General features: G+C 51.4%; 1 protein-coding gene across 1 annotated transcript in view; it reads right to left on the reverse strand.

The window, feature by feature from the left end:
* Positions 1 to 12,355, reverse strand: part of SKAP1 (src kinase associated phosphoprotein 1) — a 163,540-nt gene that overhangs the window by 27,214 nt on the left and 123,971 nt on the right. The window contains exons 5-8 of the mRNA XM_067311987.1: positions 4,589 to 4,669; positions 3,145 to 3,228; positions 1,111 to 1,235; positions 295 to 358 (exon numbers count right to left, since the gene is read on the reverse strand). Coding sequence (XP_067168088.1) covers positions 295 to 358; positions 1,111 to 1,235; positions 3,145 to 3,228; positions 4,589 to 4,669 — 354 coding nt within the window. The remainder of the gene's footprint in view (positions 1 to 294; positions 359 to 1,110; positions 1,236 to 3,144; positions 3,229 to 4,588; positions 4,670 to 12,355) is intronic.

The raw sequence follows: 12,355 nt of genomic DNA on the forward strand, positions 1-12,355 counted from the left end.
CACTTGCAGCTTTTGAGAGACCACAGGACTCTAAAGGCAGCCCAAAACGCTAGAGTTAAAAACAGATGCCCCTGGGCTTCAAACAACAGCCTCTTTTCCCTGTCTAAAAAAGCAAAGCCCCAGAGCTGGCCCCAGCCACTGCACAAACGTCCTTATGGAGCTGGGCTTACCTACCCTTGGCCCAGCACAGCCCTGAGGCCAGAAAGGCCCCTTCCTTGGCCAGGTGCCCTGCGGGTGTTGGGATCTGTCTGAACGAACACGGCATGCCGGCCTGGGCCAAGCTGCCAGACTTACCCTTCAGGAGGAACTGGATCTGGTCCACCCAGTCTTCAGCCTCTGCTGGACTTCGGGCTGTGAACTGGAGAGAGATTCACCAGTTACCATGCTGTTTCTTAGGTGTAGGAAGAGGAAGAAGGGTTGCAGCTAGAGTATGGGACTGAGATCCTGGATGCGCCATTCATCTACGCTGTGACTTTGGGAAAACCATTTCACTCCTTTATTTCCATATTCCAAACAGGGAAACAGAAGCGGAACAAAGCTAGACTATCCCAGAGGAAGGCTGTCAAGCTTAATTCATTAAACTAATTCAGATGAAAACCACAATCCCTATTGAATATACTATACTGACTCTGAACCAAGACTCTAGATCCAAAATATCCTGGAAGTTCAGGAAGCCTCTCGCGCACACTTTGTGGATTAGGTCATTTTTATCATTACACCAATTTCCAGGCTCCCCCATTGATGCTCAACAAATTAGAGGTTTAAATTTAAACCTGTCTGTGAACTCCTTTTTTAAGAATGGGCTTTCCAAACTCAATCTTCTACTGCTTTTAACCCACATTCTCACTTAACCCTTATGCACCAAGCGCAAATAAAGCCCAGGACCAATCTTGCATCCAGGGAAGGTCCATGCTCAGATCAGTGGCCAAAAATGAGAAGCATCAGCATCTTCTGTAGCATCACTTGTTTATTCCACCAGGGATTGAGGTTTGGAGAATCACAGTGTCCCTGACCCTGCAGGTCCAGCCTGCGCCCCAGACCTGTGACCGTGAGCTCTTGTGCCTAGTGGTCTATCTGCACAGAGGGTCCATTTCTTCCCCCCATTCCTACCTCGTAGGTGCGTTTGCCAGGGCAGATTAACTCAAAACAGCATTTTCTTCGAGAGTCTTTGCGGAGGTGGGAAGCCAGTCGGGCACTATAGTGCTCAATGGAAAAGGTGCCTTTAGGTTGTTTGCCTGTGAGAAGAGAAAACGTGCTACCTTTGGAGCCTGCATCTTTTACCTAACTCACCACCTGAGTGGTGCTGATATTTGCTGCCTAGATACGGAAACCAAAATACACAGAGTTGCAAGCTACGTTACACCACGTGTCAATGGGAGACAGCCAAAAAAGGCCCCCACTCTAAGCATCTCCACCCCCAGGGAAATCCGAAGGGAATATTATAACTTCTTCATACAGACACAGTAATGAAGATGTCCTTTTAAGCGTCAGGAGGATTGCGAACAGCCAACAAAATTTGCCAGGGTCACAAGACTGCATGAGATGAGCTGGTTGTAATGAAGCAGAGACCACTGTGTACTTGGGGAAATATGATACCAACGATTATTCTTCTGGTAAAGAATTAATGGGCTGGCATACAGGAAGAAATACTTAGTGGGGCCTTTGAGAATTGGCCTATGGATCTTGCAGATGCATGTGCACAGCCAGGGTCAGCCAGGGTGGAGAGAGGGATCTTCACTGCACTCATCTGAGGCGTGTTTATTTACCCCAGCTGGGCATCCAGCTCATTATTTCCTTATGAATCTTCCTGAGTAAGTGTGGGAGTATGACTCAGACAGTTGCTCTTAACCTTTTTTTGATTTGCAAATCCTTAAAAACTTCCAGGGTGAGGCCAAGCCCCATGTAAGGACTTCAGCCCATTGATAACAGGTTTCCTTTACTTTGTTATCTTCTGGAGACCATTTAGAAGCTGACAACTGCTCATCCCACAGAAACAACCAAACATCAACTCTTGGCTTCTACACTTGCCTCTGCTAGCAGTTCACCAGGAGAGCCTGAACAGCTCATACCCCTGTGTGTGCCTCAGCCTCTTTGGCTTTTGGGAACAGCCTCATGCTGCTAGGGGGAGAAGAGTTGGGAAATTTTTCTGGAAACCTTTGCAAAAAGTGCTTGAGATCCTCAGACAAAGGGTGTGGAAGAAGGACAAAGACCCAGCTCTTCAACACTCGTCGCCAGAGTTTAATTCTGTCCTAGCTGCAGACTGGTCACTGTAAACCAAGGCTGTATGTGTATTTTTTGTAAGCCGTTAGCGTGCAGTGTTTCTGGATGGGTGGAACAGAGTGAGGAAGGCCATATATCTAGCCATGCCAAACTCTGTTGGAGATATTAGCTGTCTGTTTATATGTACCTGATGGAGCATGACTGCAAAATATTTATATACCCTGACACATGGATTATATACAGTCACTTAGGGGGTTGAAGCCCAGCTGATGGCTAATGGAAAACTTGGTACATCATTTTATTTACACACAGCTTTGTTACTGTGTCTCTCTTCTCTTGTTCCCTACCTATAAGGATGTCTGAAAAAGGAAAAAGCTGGGATCACCTTTCCAGAAGAGCCTACATCTTATGCCTTGACAGGGAATTACAATCTTCCTCTTATTTCTCATAAGTCCAAGATAAGAAATTATGGGTTCAGCTGCAGGAAGCAGTGGACAAATGACATCCAGATCCCTTAGGTACGTTTGGAAATTGCAGCCAACACCTCACTTTCACTTGAAATGACTAGCAAAGGTCTGTTTTCTTGTTTTTACATTCATAATAACTTGCCTTGGGAATGCACTGCCCCACAGGCTCCCAAGGACCAAGCGCCCTTACGGCTCTCCTCTCCCAAAGGGAGACATTTCCAGGCTGCATCATGCTTTAGCCACAGTAAGGAATGACTGAATTCAGGTTACTTCAGTCAAGTGCATCCTTAAAACCTCAGCAGCTCCAAGCAGTGAAATGGTGCACAATAGATGCTTTTCTTTGGTGAGACGTTGACTGTCCATGAGCAAAGGCTCTCCCCTTCCGTTCCCAGCCCTGTCCATGCCCTCAACCACCACACACAGCTCAGGGACTGGAGGCAGGTGTCTCCCCACTTACTTTTCTCATTTGCATAGTAGTAAAAGGTTCTTCTGTTGAGGACACACCACCGCTTCTGCCACTCTGACCCAAAAAAGCCGTGGTCTAGAGAGAAAAGTAAAAAAAAGGAGTAAAAAACATTAATTTCTCTTCTTTTGTTGTGTGCTTCCCCACGCAAAACAGTTTGGGGAAAGAAGACTTTTCCTACCACAATCCCGCAGGTTTCTGGCACAAAATTTGGGCAAGGAAATCTAGAAACAAAACCTCCTGGTCAAGTATGAGAAGTTGTCCATCCTTTGGGCCAGGAGCTCCCTCCCAGCCTTCCGAAGCTAGGCAGCAAGGCGAGCTGTGGTGGCCTGGCACCAGGAGACCCTCAGCCCCAATAACAGGGAGGGAACACAACTTTACTTTAAACTATCCTAATTGAGGTTTAAGCAAACGTCTTTTACTCTGCAACTGGAACAAGCTAAAACATGCACAGGGCTGGTTATATAGCTCGGCTGACAGCCACAGGGAATAAAGGGCTGTTCCTACCTCATCCTACCTATCATACAGTAAATAAATCAAGATAAGATCTGAATGATGAGGAAATAATTTGTAGCTTTCACAAGAGTCAGTAAAATCAAGATAAACCCGAGGCTGACTCACAGTCCTTATCTCAACTTGCTAATGTGTGCGATGCTACGAACTACCTTGTCTTCACCAGGATTTTATCCTCATTAGGCACTGCTCGTTTGTAAGGACACATCTTGCCCTAAAAGACTGGGTTGCTGCTTAATTCAATTTCTGAGTTTTGATCTTTGTGCAGATTGATGATCTGCAACAGAGAGCAAATAAAGGCTGCACCCTCCCTATATATCTACGACGTCTAAGAAAAGCCTGAAAGATTCTGCATGTGTTCACTGTCGAATCTGCAGAAAAGACTCATTTTGCTGTTTGTTCTTCATCCAAATATTTGAATTCTTGGATAGTCAGAGTTGCCCTGATTTGCCAGTGCAGTCCCTGGGGAGATCGGGCAGGATGGAGGGTGCTCCCACCTCTGCCTGCAGACGTGGGGTGGACAGCCCCACAGACAGCTTCTGTCCCAGACCTCAAACCCAGCAGAAGTTAAGATTGGATGAGAGTTGCATTTTTAAGAGTTAGCTTAGGCACTGAAATCACAGACTGTCAGAGGAATGAGAGTGCCCAAACCGCAATGGCAGATTTCTGAATTCCACCGTAAGAAGCACCAAACACCTGAATAAACATTTCTTCCCCTTCCAGCTTTTTCCCTCTCACGTTAGCGATGCCCTGAACGTGCTGTGCTCCTCAGGAGAACCATCAGCCTTAGCAACTCCTACACCTAAAGCCTTCCCCCAGCATCTCACTCCATCTAACCCACCTTACCAGAAAGGATAAAAAAACAACCAAAAGTGATCCCCCCCAAACTTTTCCATTATTTTATGATGTATTTGTCAGGCCTTACCTCTGGATCTCTTCTCCAAATATCCTTGCTTCAGAATGTTCCCTGTGTCTTGAACAGGTCTCGGTACGATTTCCTCCAGCCCTAGAGAGAGCAAAGCAAAGCCGTGGGGTTTCCCGCTCACACAAAGACTTCACCACGCAACCCGCATGCACGTAAAGCACACATTGAGGTGAACACAGCGGCTGCCCCCCACGATCCCAGCACCTCCAACGGCGGCGCTGCACATGCCACACACACAGAGTCATTTTAGGAGGGTGGAAAGACCTTCTTCCAAATTGTGAAGCATCTCAGGGTAGATATCAAGCTGCTTATGTGAGTCCTGAGAACGAGGTACCCATGGAGACAGCGGGGTCTTGAGAGCACGCCTGGACCTGTGCTGAACCCAGAGGGGACACGTTCCCCCCATGCCACCCAGCTCAGTCGGCACCTTTCCCAGTTCCTCTGCTCCGCTGGGGCACAGCTCCTCTCCCCAAACCACCCAGGTGGGTCTCCTGCTCCTGCATCACTTCTTCTGCACAGCGTCAAGGAGTGGGTCAGTGGGCTTCAGGCTCAGCAGGGATCTTTCCATTGGTTCCAGCAGGCTTCGTGCCAGCGCTCACACCCAGAGGAGACTTGATTTATTACTCCGTGGCTGACACAGAGGGTCTGGCCCACAGGTAGGGATGGTGACCCACAGTTCCACCTTTCTTGAGGTCCCAAAAGAATATGCAGCATAAAGTTTTCAGCCTCTTTCTCTGCAAAGGAGGTCTGGAAAAGCAGACTAGCACTGTCTGGAGCTGCAATTCACGATCTGTCATGATCTCATGAGCTATTCACGATCCTGGTTGCAGGCTCCCAGAAGCAGCCCTCAAGGAAACCCGGACCACAACTCACACAGCTACACAGACCTTCCTCAAATGGCAAAGCCTGGCACAGATTCTTGGGGCTGATGCTCAGCCCTTTGCCTCCAGCAAGGATGGAGGCAGCAGGCAGCAGGTCAGGTTTGCAGACCTGGAGAACATGGTCCTCAGCTCTGCTGTCTGGTCTAACACGGACCACGGCCCCTCGCCTGTGGACCCTGGAGCCACGGAGGGGCTCTGGTCCTTGCTGCGCCTGCGCTGCATGCCAGACAGGAGGACCATGGCTCACCCCCAAAACCAGCGTGGCCAGGAGTTCCCCAAGCTGTGGGCTCCTGCTGAGAAGGTCTCCCCCTCCTCTCCTGCTCATCTCATGTCATCATAATTTGTACTGAAACACAATAAAAAATGACTAACTAAATGCCACTAATCATCTCCCCAGTGCCCAGCCTTGGCAGCCTTTTAAGTATGAATAACTTCCCAGAATCCCAGATCACAAGAGTTTCTCTTGTTTTCTTAGTGTGTCTCTCTAACATCCAGCTCTCTGCCCAATCCATCCCCCCTGTCAGTTCCCTCATTCACAGGCTATTTTCATTTTTGTGTTTTATAGTTTGCAAACTCTGGGCTCGCTATAAATCCTCCACAAATGGGTCTCGGGGCGAACAGCAGTCACAAAGACACACAAAGTTTGGTTTGGTGGAAAGGCTCCCCTACGTGTGTCTCCTTCTGCTGTTCTTTGTTAGCTGGAAACCGGAGCCGTCCAAGGGCAGATCCTTGGCTTGTGGAGAACCGGCCGAGGCAACTCACATTAGAGGAGGGCCGGGGCATTAGGAGCTTGCCCCCACGCGCGTGCCTGGAGGACACAGACATCCCCTTCCCGCAAGGACAAATCTCACTTCATTCCAGCATGAACTGGGCTGAGCTCACTGCTAACTCTGCTCCAGAGAACTGCAAAGCGGCAGCGGCAGCCGGGATGAAAAGGGAGCAGCTTTTCCGTTTTAGCCTGTGGAGGTCGCTGCACAGGTGGTCACGGAGCCTAGGAGCAGAGGGGGAATCGGGAAGAAGACTAGACCTTTGTACAAATAGTGGGAAACATCGGTTTTAGCAGTACGGTTGTAAGAAAACAAACAAGGATGCTGAAAAGGACATAAATTCTTATGTTTGGGGGCTCAGACTGGCCAGCAAGTATCAGCGATCAGGAAAAGATTTCTTCCGAGAGGGCAGGGGGCTGCGCAGAATAAAATCCTGAGGGGTTTTGGCACCTTCCGTGGACGCTGCCGGCCCTGGGTGCCGTCGGAGCCAGGACCCCAGCCCTCACGGAGCACCGCCTCGGACTCACGGCAATCAGCACGGCCTTAAATTTGGCTACGGGGCTGTGCGGCAGGAGGCCCATTAGCACCAGATGGGCCTGCAGAGCAGCTGTGAGCAGGGTCCCGTGTGTCCCCCAAGCCCGCCGTCTCCCAGGGGCTCCAATCTGGCGTCCCTCCTCCGTGCGCAGGTGAAAGCTCCTCCGCGGCACATGCGCTCAGGCTTTTCTTGAGCGATGCCAAACATCTGACTCGTAAAAAGGCACATTAAATGTTTTCTCAAATCCAAGAGCCCCGACCCCTTTTGCTAATGCAAATCTAAATGTCATTTTATGGGACACTTATAATTATGAAAATGGGACGGTGCTGCCTGATGCACAAGGAGACCCTGCGAGTATGAATATTACATTAATGTGTCCAACACCAGCTCACTGATCCCGCTGGCAGAAGCATAAAAAATGCTTGAGTGAAACTTTTATTTAGACGTTAAGATTCCCGGCCCCAGCGGGGTGACAGAGGCAGCCCCAGCGAGATCCCATCAGCGCGAGCGCTCAAATTGAATTACCCAGGGGGGAAGGCAGGAGCTGCAAGTGCTGCTTCGCTTATTTAATTTCATTTACTTTCAGTACATTATCAGCATGGGGCTTCCCTCTGCCCCCGTTCCCCCAAGAAAGCAGCGGCGGAAAGCGCCGGCACGCACGACACCGCGGCAGCTCGCGCCCAGGGGAGACGCGGCCGGCCCCGCTCAGCCCCGCGTCCCGGCCCTCCAGCGCTACGTGATCTCCGCTCTCTCTTTTCGTAGCTGTCAAGAGGGATTTGGGGGAGTTGTAAAGGCCTTCAAACACCACAGAGAGACACCGAGGAGGGGGAGCAGCACGGACACAACCGAGCCAAGGGCTGGGAGCTGGCGACAGCTCGCCGAGCCCTGCGCCTTCCTTCTGCCCTCGCCACCTCGTGCGGCGCGCCGGCAAGCCGATCTGCGACAGCTTTGCCCTATTTTAGATCATCTTTCCCCGGTAAGCAAATCTCCTGCGTTTCACGTTACTGTGCCCCCGGTTGCAGATCTGCCGCTCTGCCGAACCAGCCAGCAGCCTCCCGCGGGCAGGGGCCCCGTTTTGCCGCGGAGGCGCCTGGCACCACCGAGCCGCCGGCTCCAAATCCCGCTCATGAACCCAAGCCGCCCCCGCTGCGCAAGACGCGCTCCCTCTCCACACCTCCGCTTCCCAACAGGGGAATTGGAATAAAAGGACACTGCCTTCTTTTTAAACACCAAATGAGTGCTTAGAGGAAGAAACGCAATTAAAGAGGGGTTGTGCAGATTGATTAGATTGCAAGGCGGCTCTGGAAATTTTAAGTTTTACTGCACACGACACAAACACGACAGTCACCAGCCACGTAGCACACGGCCTCTCTCCTGCAGCCCGGCCAGCACCGAGCCGGAAAGATCAAACCCGTGCAGGCTGCGCGGCCGCTGAGGCCGTGGCCTCGCCGCACCGGGGCCGGAGCCAAGCGGGGCGTCCTGTCCCCTGCCCTCCTCCCCGGCCTGCCCAGCAGCAGCCCAGATGGCTTTTAGCAGCAGCAAATGGCTAAATTAACCTGCAGCGACAGTCCCCGGGTTTTATTTCTTTAAGCCCTCCTAATGGACACGCAGGCAGAAGCGGAGAGGCGAGGTGGGAGCGCGGCTCAGCCCTGACAGCTCTCTGGTTTCTAAGGTCAGAGGGTTTATTTGCTTTGATGGTCTCATCGGAGGCCAGGCAGGCGCAGCCAGACGCGTCCGCCCCGAGGCCACACAGCTCGCAGGTAAACCAGAGCTCCCCACATCTTCTCGGGCTCGAAGTGATGGAAAAGCCAGCCCATCGCCCGGTCATCTGTTCCGACCGCTAACGACCATGCACCATTTAAAAAAACAGAGAGGACAGAAAAGGCCGTAATCCCATCTCAGAGAGCCATCTGGGCTCTCCCAGACGCGCAGCCCCTCTCCGGTCGCTCCTGCCCCGGTGTGGCTCTGTTTGGACAGGCTCGACAGCCCCTTCCACCCTCGCATCTGCCCCAGCGCATCCTCTGCCCGGCAGAAGGCCGGTACCGGCGGCCCGTCCTGCCGCCCACGCGGCCCCGCAGCTGCTCCCAGAAAGCCCCCGCTGCCCCGGACCCCCCGGCACCGCCGGGATCCCTGCAGCAGGTCAGAGGCTTATTGCACCTCGACCACTCTGCTGCTTTGCATCCCCTGGACGGCGTCCACAGGTCTGCCCGGCCAGGGCTCTGCCCCTCGGACAGCAGCGCTTGGCAAAGTTTCTAGGAGTCGGGCTGCCGCGCGCCATGACCGTTCCACCCCGTCCCCGCGATGTCCTCAAGGACCTCGGGATTTCGGCTCTCGCCCTTTCGGTCGCTCTCTGAGTCATGCACAACAGCTGCGCAAAATGTCACAGAAGCTGCAGCCAAACATGCCCCGAGGCCGCGTCGGTGCCCACGCTGTCACATTAACTGACTGTTCGAAGGGATGGAGCACGGAGGCACGACGGTTACAGCTAATTCCTGATCCTCCAGCTTAGTCACCACGTTCAAATGCGCCAAGCGCAGATTCTGCTCCCGACGACTTTATTGGGAACACCCAAATACATTTCCAAACAGGATCCAATTGGCTGCGATTCCCCAAAGCCCTCCGCAGTGGCTGCACTCTTTTGCCATTGACGCTAATGAGAAAAAAACAAACAGAGAGAGACAAACAAACCCTCCCATCATCTTCAAAGCGAGCCGGCCTAGAGAAACGCTAAAAGCTTTTGGAAATCCCACGCGACACCGAGGTCTGCCACGGCGAACGGGTCCGCGACACGGCTGCTTAGGCTAATGTCACTAATGGCCATTGCTGAGCAGCATTAGTGCTTCTGCACAAACAGGAGTTTCGTGCGTGCAGAAGCCAGGGGCTGTTTATGAGCCTCGTTCTCGCCAGCCTCCGCTGAGGGGATAATTCTTCCCATATGTAAACTACCGCAATTACCTCTTTCCTCAAGATCAAGAGGCTCTTGAAAGAGGCTCTGCTTTCTCATGGCAGGGTCGACATGGGAGGCAGATTCCCCCGCAATCTGCTTCCAGGATACCCTGTTAGTTAGTCAAAAGCAGCAGCAAGATCAACACCCGTAGTCCAATCCCCCAAGGGCGCCCGCGTGGGAGCACCAGCATGGGCTGAGGGAGGCTGCAGGGATCGGGCACAGCTGGGGAAGGAACGGCAGCCCGGGCTCCCGGCACACACGCTGCCGTCTGCGCTCTTCCGAGACCGTGTGGATGTTGCAGCCAGGCAGAGCAGCAGCAGTGTGGGTGGATCGCAGGCTCTGATGTCCCGCGTCCGCCTGCGCACCTACGCTCGCAGCGTTTGATCTGCCCCACCACGTGGCGCAACCAAGGGCGAGGAGAAAGGCCGGCGTGCAAAGCAAGCCACGGTGCAACCGCGTGGTCATCCAGGTGCCTGGGCTGCGGCGCAAGCAGCTCCGAGCCTCGGATCACAAGTGAAAAATCAGGAGAGCCATGCCAGGAACCACTGCCCTCTTCCCCCAGCACAGGGACAACCTCCCCAAATGCGTCCCAGCTCCACAGGCGCCTGAAGGACATGTCAGCACTGACCCCGGCTCGCTCAGCTCCCGGCCGCGGACTTTCTCCTTGCTCTTCTTCACCCCACCAACACACCACTGGCTCTGCATCACATCCCGTCTCCTCACCCCATGGCTCTAGGTCACAATTCCCTTTAGTGTCTCTTCTGCGGCTCCCCGGCCCTCGCTCCCCTTCGGACACACTTCCCTCCGTGTCGCTGGAACGTAGCCGAACCTTTCAGTGCCCTGCAAATGGCTGGGGATCATTTATAAGGAAGGGAATGAAATGAGCAACTATCTCAGAGAAAATGGGAACTAAACAATTGTCAACAGGGATCACATGAAATAGATCTTGTGCCAGACTAATTTTATTGCATTTTTTTGAGCAGGAAAATAAGAAAGTAGATGAAGAAAAGGCAAGGGATAGTGGAGAAGATTTATTTGGGCTTCAACTTGACTTTTCAGAAGAGGCTAGTAAGCAAAATTCAGAGTGTAGGCATCCACCCCAGGATAACTACCTAGATTGAAAGCAAGTCAGCAAGCAGGAGGCAGTTAAAAATCAATGGCCACAAATCATCGAGAGGAAATTATCAACTGACTTATCCTTTCGCTCAGCTTTGGGATCCGTTCCCTTCAGTGGCAGGAGCCCTACTATGCTACATAGCATCCCCATCTGCAAAGCGGGTTTGCCCAAATAAAAATAGCCCGCGTAAAAGCTGCAGCTAAGCACAGAGCTTCCTTCAGGACAGGCTACGGCGCAGCTGCTCCCGCGGGCGATTTCTAAATGTTCTCTTGTAGCAGCCAGTTGAGGCCGGCGTTGAAGGCAGGAACCAAGACTAACCAGCCCAAGGCAATCGCCGAGGCTTTGGACAACTGCTGGCATTCAGGCCCGAACACAAAGTCCGTGGAAGTCGCTCAAGAAACCCACAATTCTCACCTGAGGCTGAATGGTGACTAATTAACTCTGTTGCCCCTAAAATTCTTGTTGGACCACATCTGATGGCCAAACACAAATAAACACGGGACACACAGACGGACCCTTGTTAGTTGCCAAGTTAGTGTTGGATTCATTGTTGTTTTTTCAGAGGAGTCCATGAATGTGGTTTTTATGATTGATAAGCAAACAAGAGAATAGACAGTCCATGGCAAAGATTTGACTGCAGATTGGGCTGCTATTTAGCCCGAGAGGGTGGAAAAAACCCTCCAACTTTATTGGTGTTTTTTTATTCTGTCTGGAAAATTTAACAGCAAGTTTGAAGTTATACCAACTTTGCCAAAGGAAAAAAAAAATCGAAATTCAAAGAGGAGGCAGAGCCTTTGGCCCAAAAGTTTCCTTCCAAACCACTAAGTCTATAATTGCAAAATAAAAAACACTAAATCTCAATATCTATTTGCACAGCTCATTAGCTAAGGGCTCACACTCAGCAAAGAGGGAGGGGAAAAAACCCTTCAGCACCAAGTGCATTTGGGAAGTTGCTATGGAAACCAGCCCTTCGGAGGGCTTTGCAAGGCAACTTGCAAATCTGCGCTCAGATGGGTCTGTCTGTCCATCCATTCACAGGCTTCAGGAGGATACCATTTTTTTAAGTCCTTAAAAAAAAAAAAAGCCTAATGCATTAAATATATAAATATATAATCTGTGTAACTGATTCCCCTGTTATTTCTCTCCCCCAAACATAACATTATGTCAGACATTCGACCTGCTGTGCTACCGGGACAACATGATTTACAATGTGAAAAGGGAAAACCTAAATCATCACGTAATGAAAACATTAAAGTTAATGCATCACAAGTGAGGAATTTATTACCATTAACTCCAATAAACAGTTATAAACCACCCGTCCTTTCCTGTCCACGCACAGGGACACAGAGGCAGGGACTTCATTAAGCTCAACTTTCTTTTCTTCTTCACTAGACCGGTCATGTGTGCTCCAACCGGCCACCATTTATTGTTAAGTGGACTGGCTCATTTTCCGGGGACTGAAGAAGGTTTGAAGGCCTCATCCATTTCATTCCACGGGTGGCTCGGCGCAGACAGATGGA

Source organism: Apteryx mantelli, chromosome 28 (genome assembly GCF_036417845.1).
Source record: "Apteryx mantelli isolate bAptMan1 chromosome 28, bAptMan1.hap1, whole genome shotgun sequence".
Taxonomy (NCBI): Eukaryota; Metazoa; Chordata; class Aves; order Apterygiformes; family Apterygidae; genus Apteryx; species Apteryx mantelli.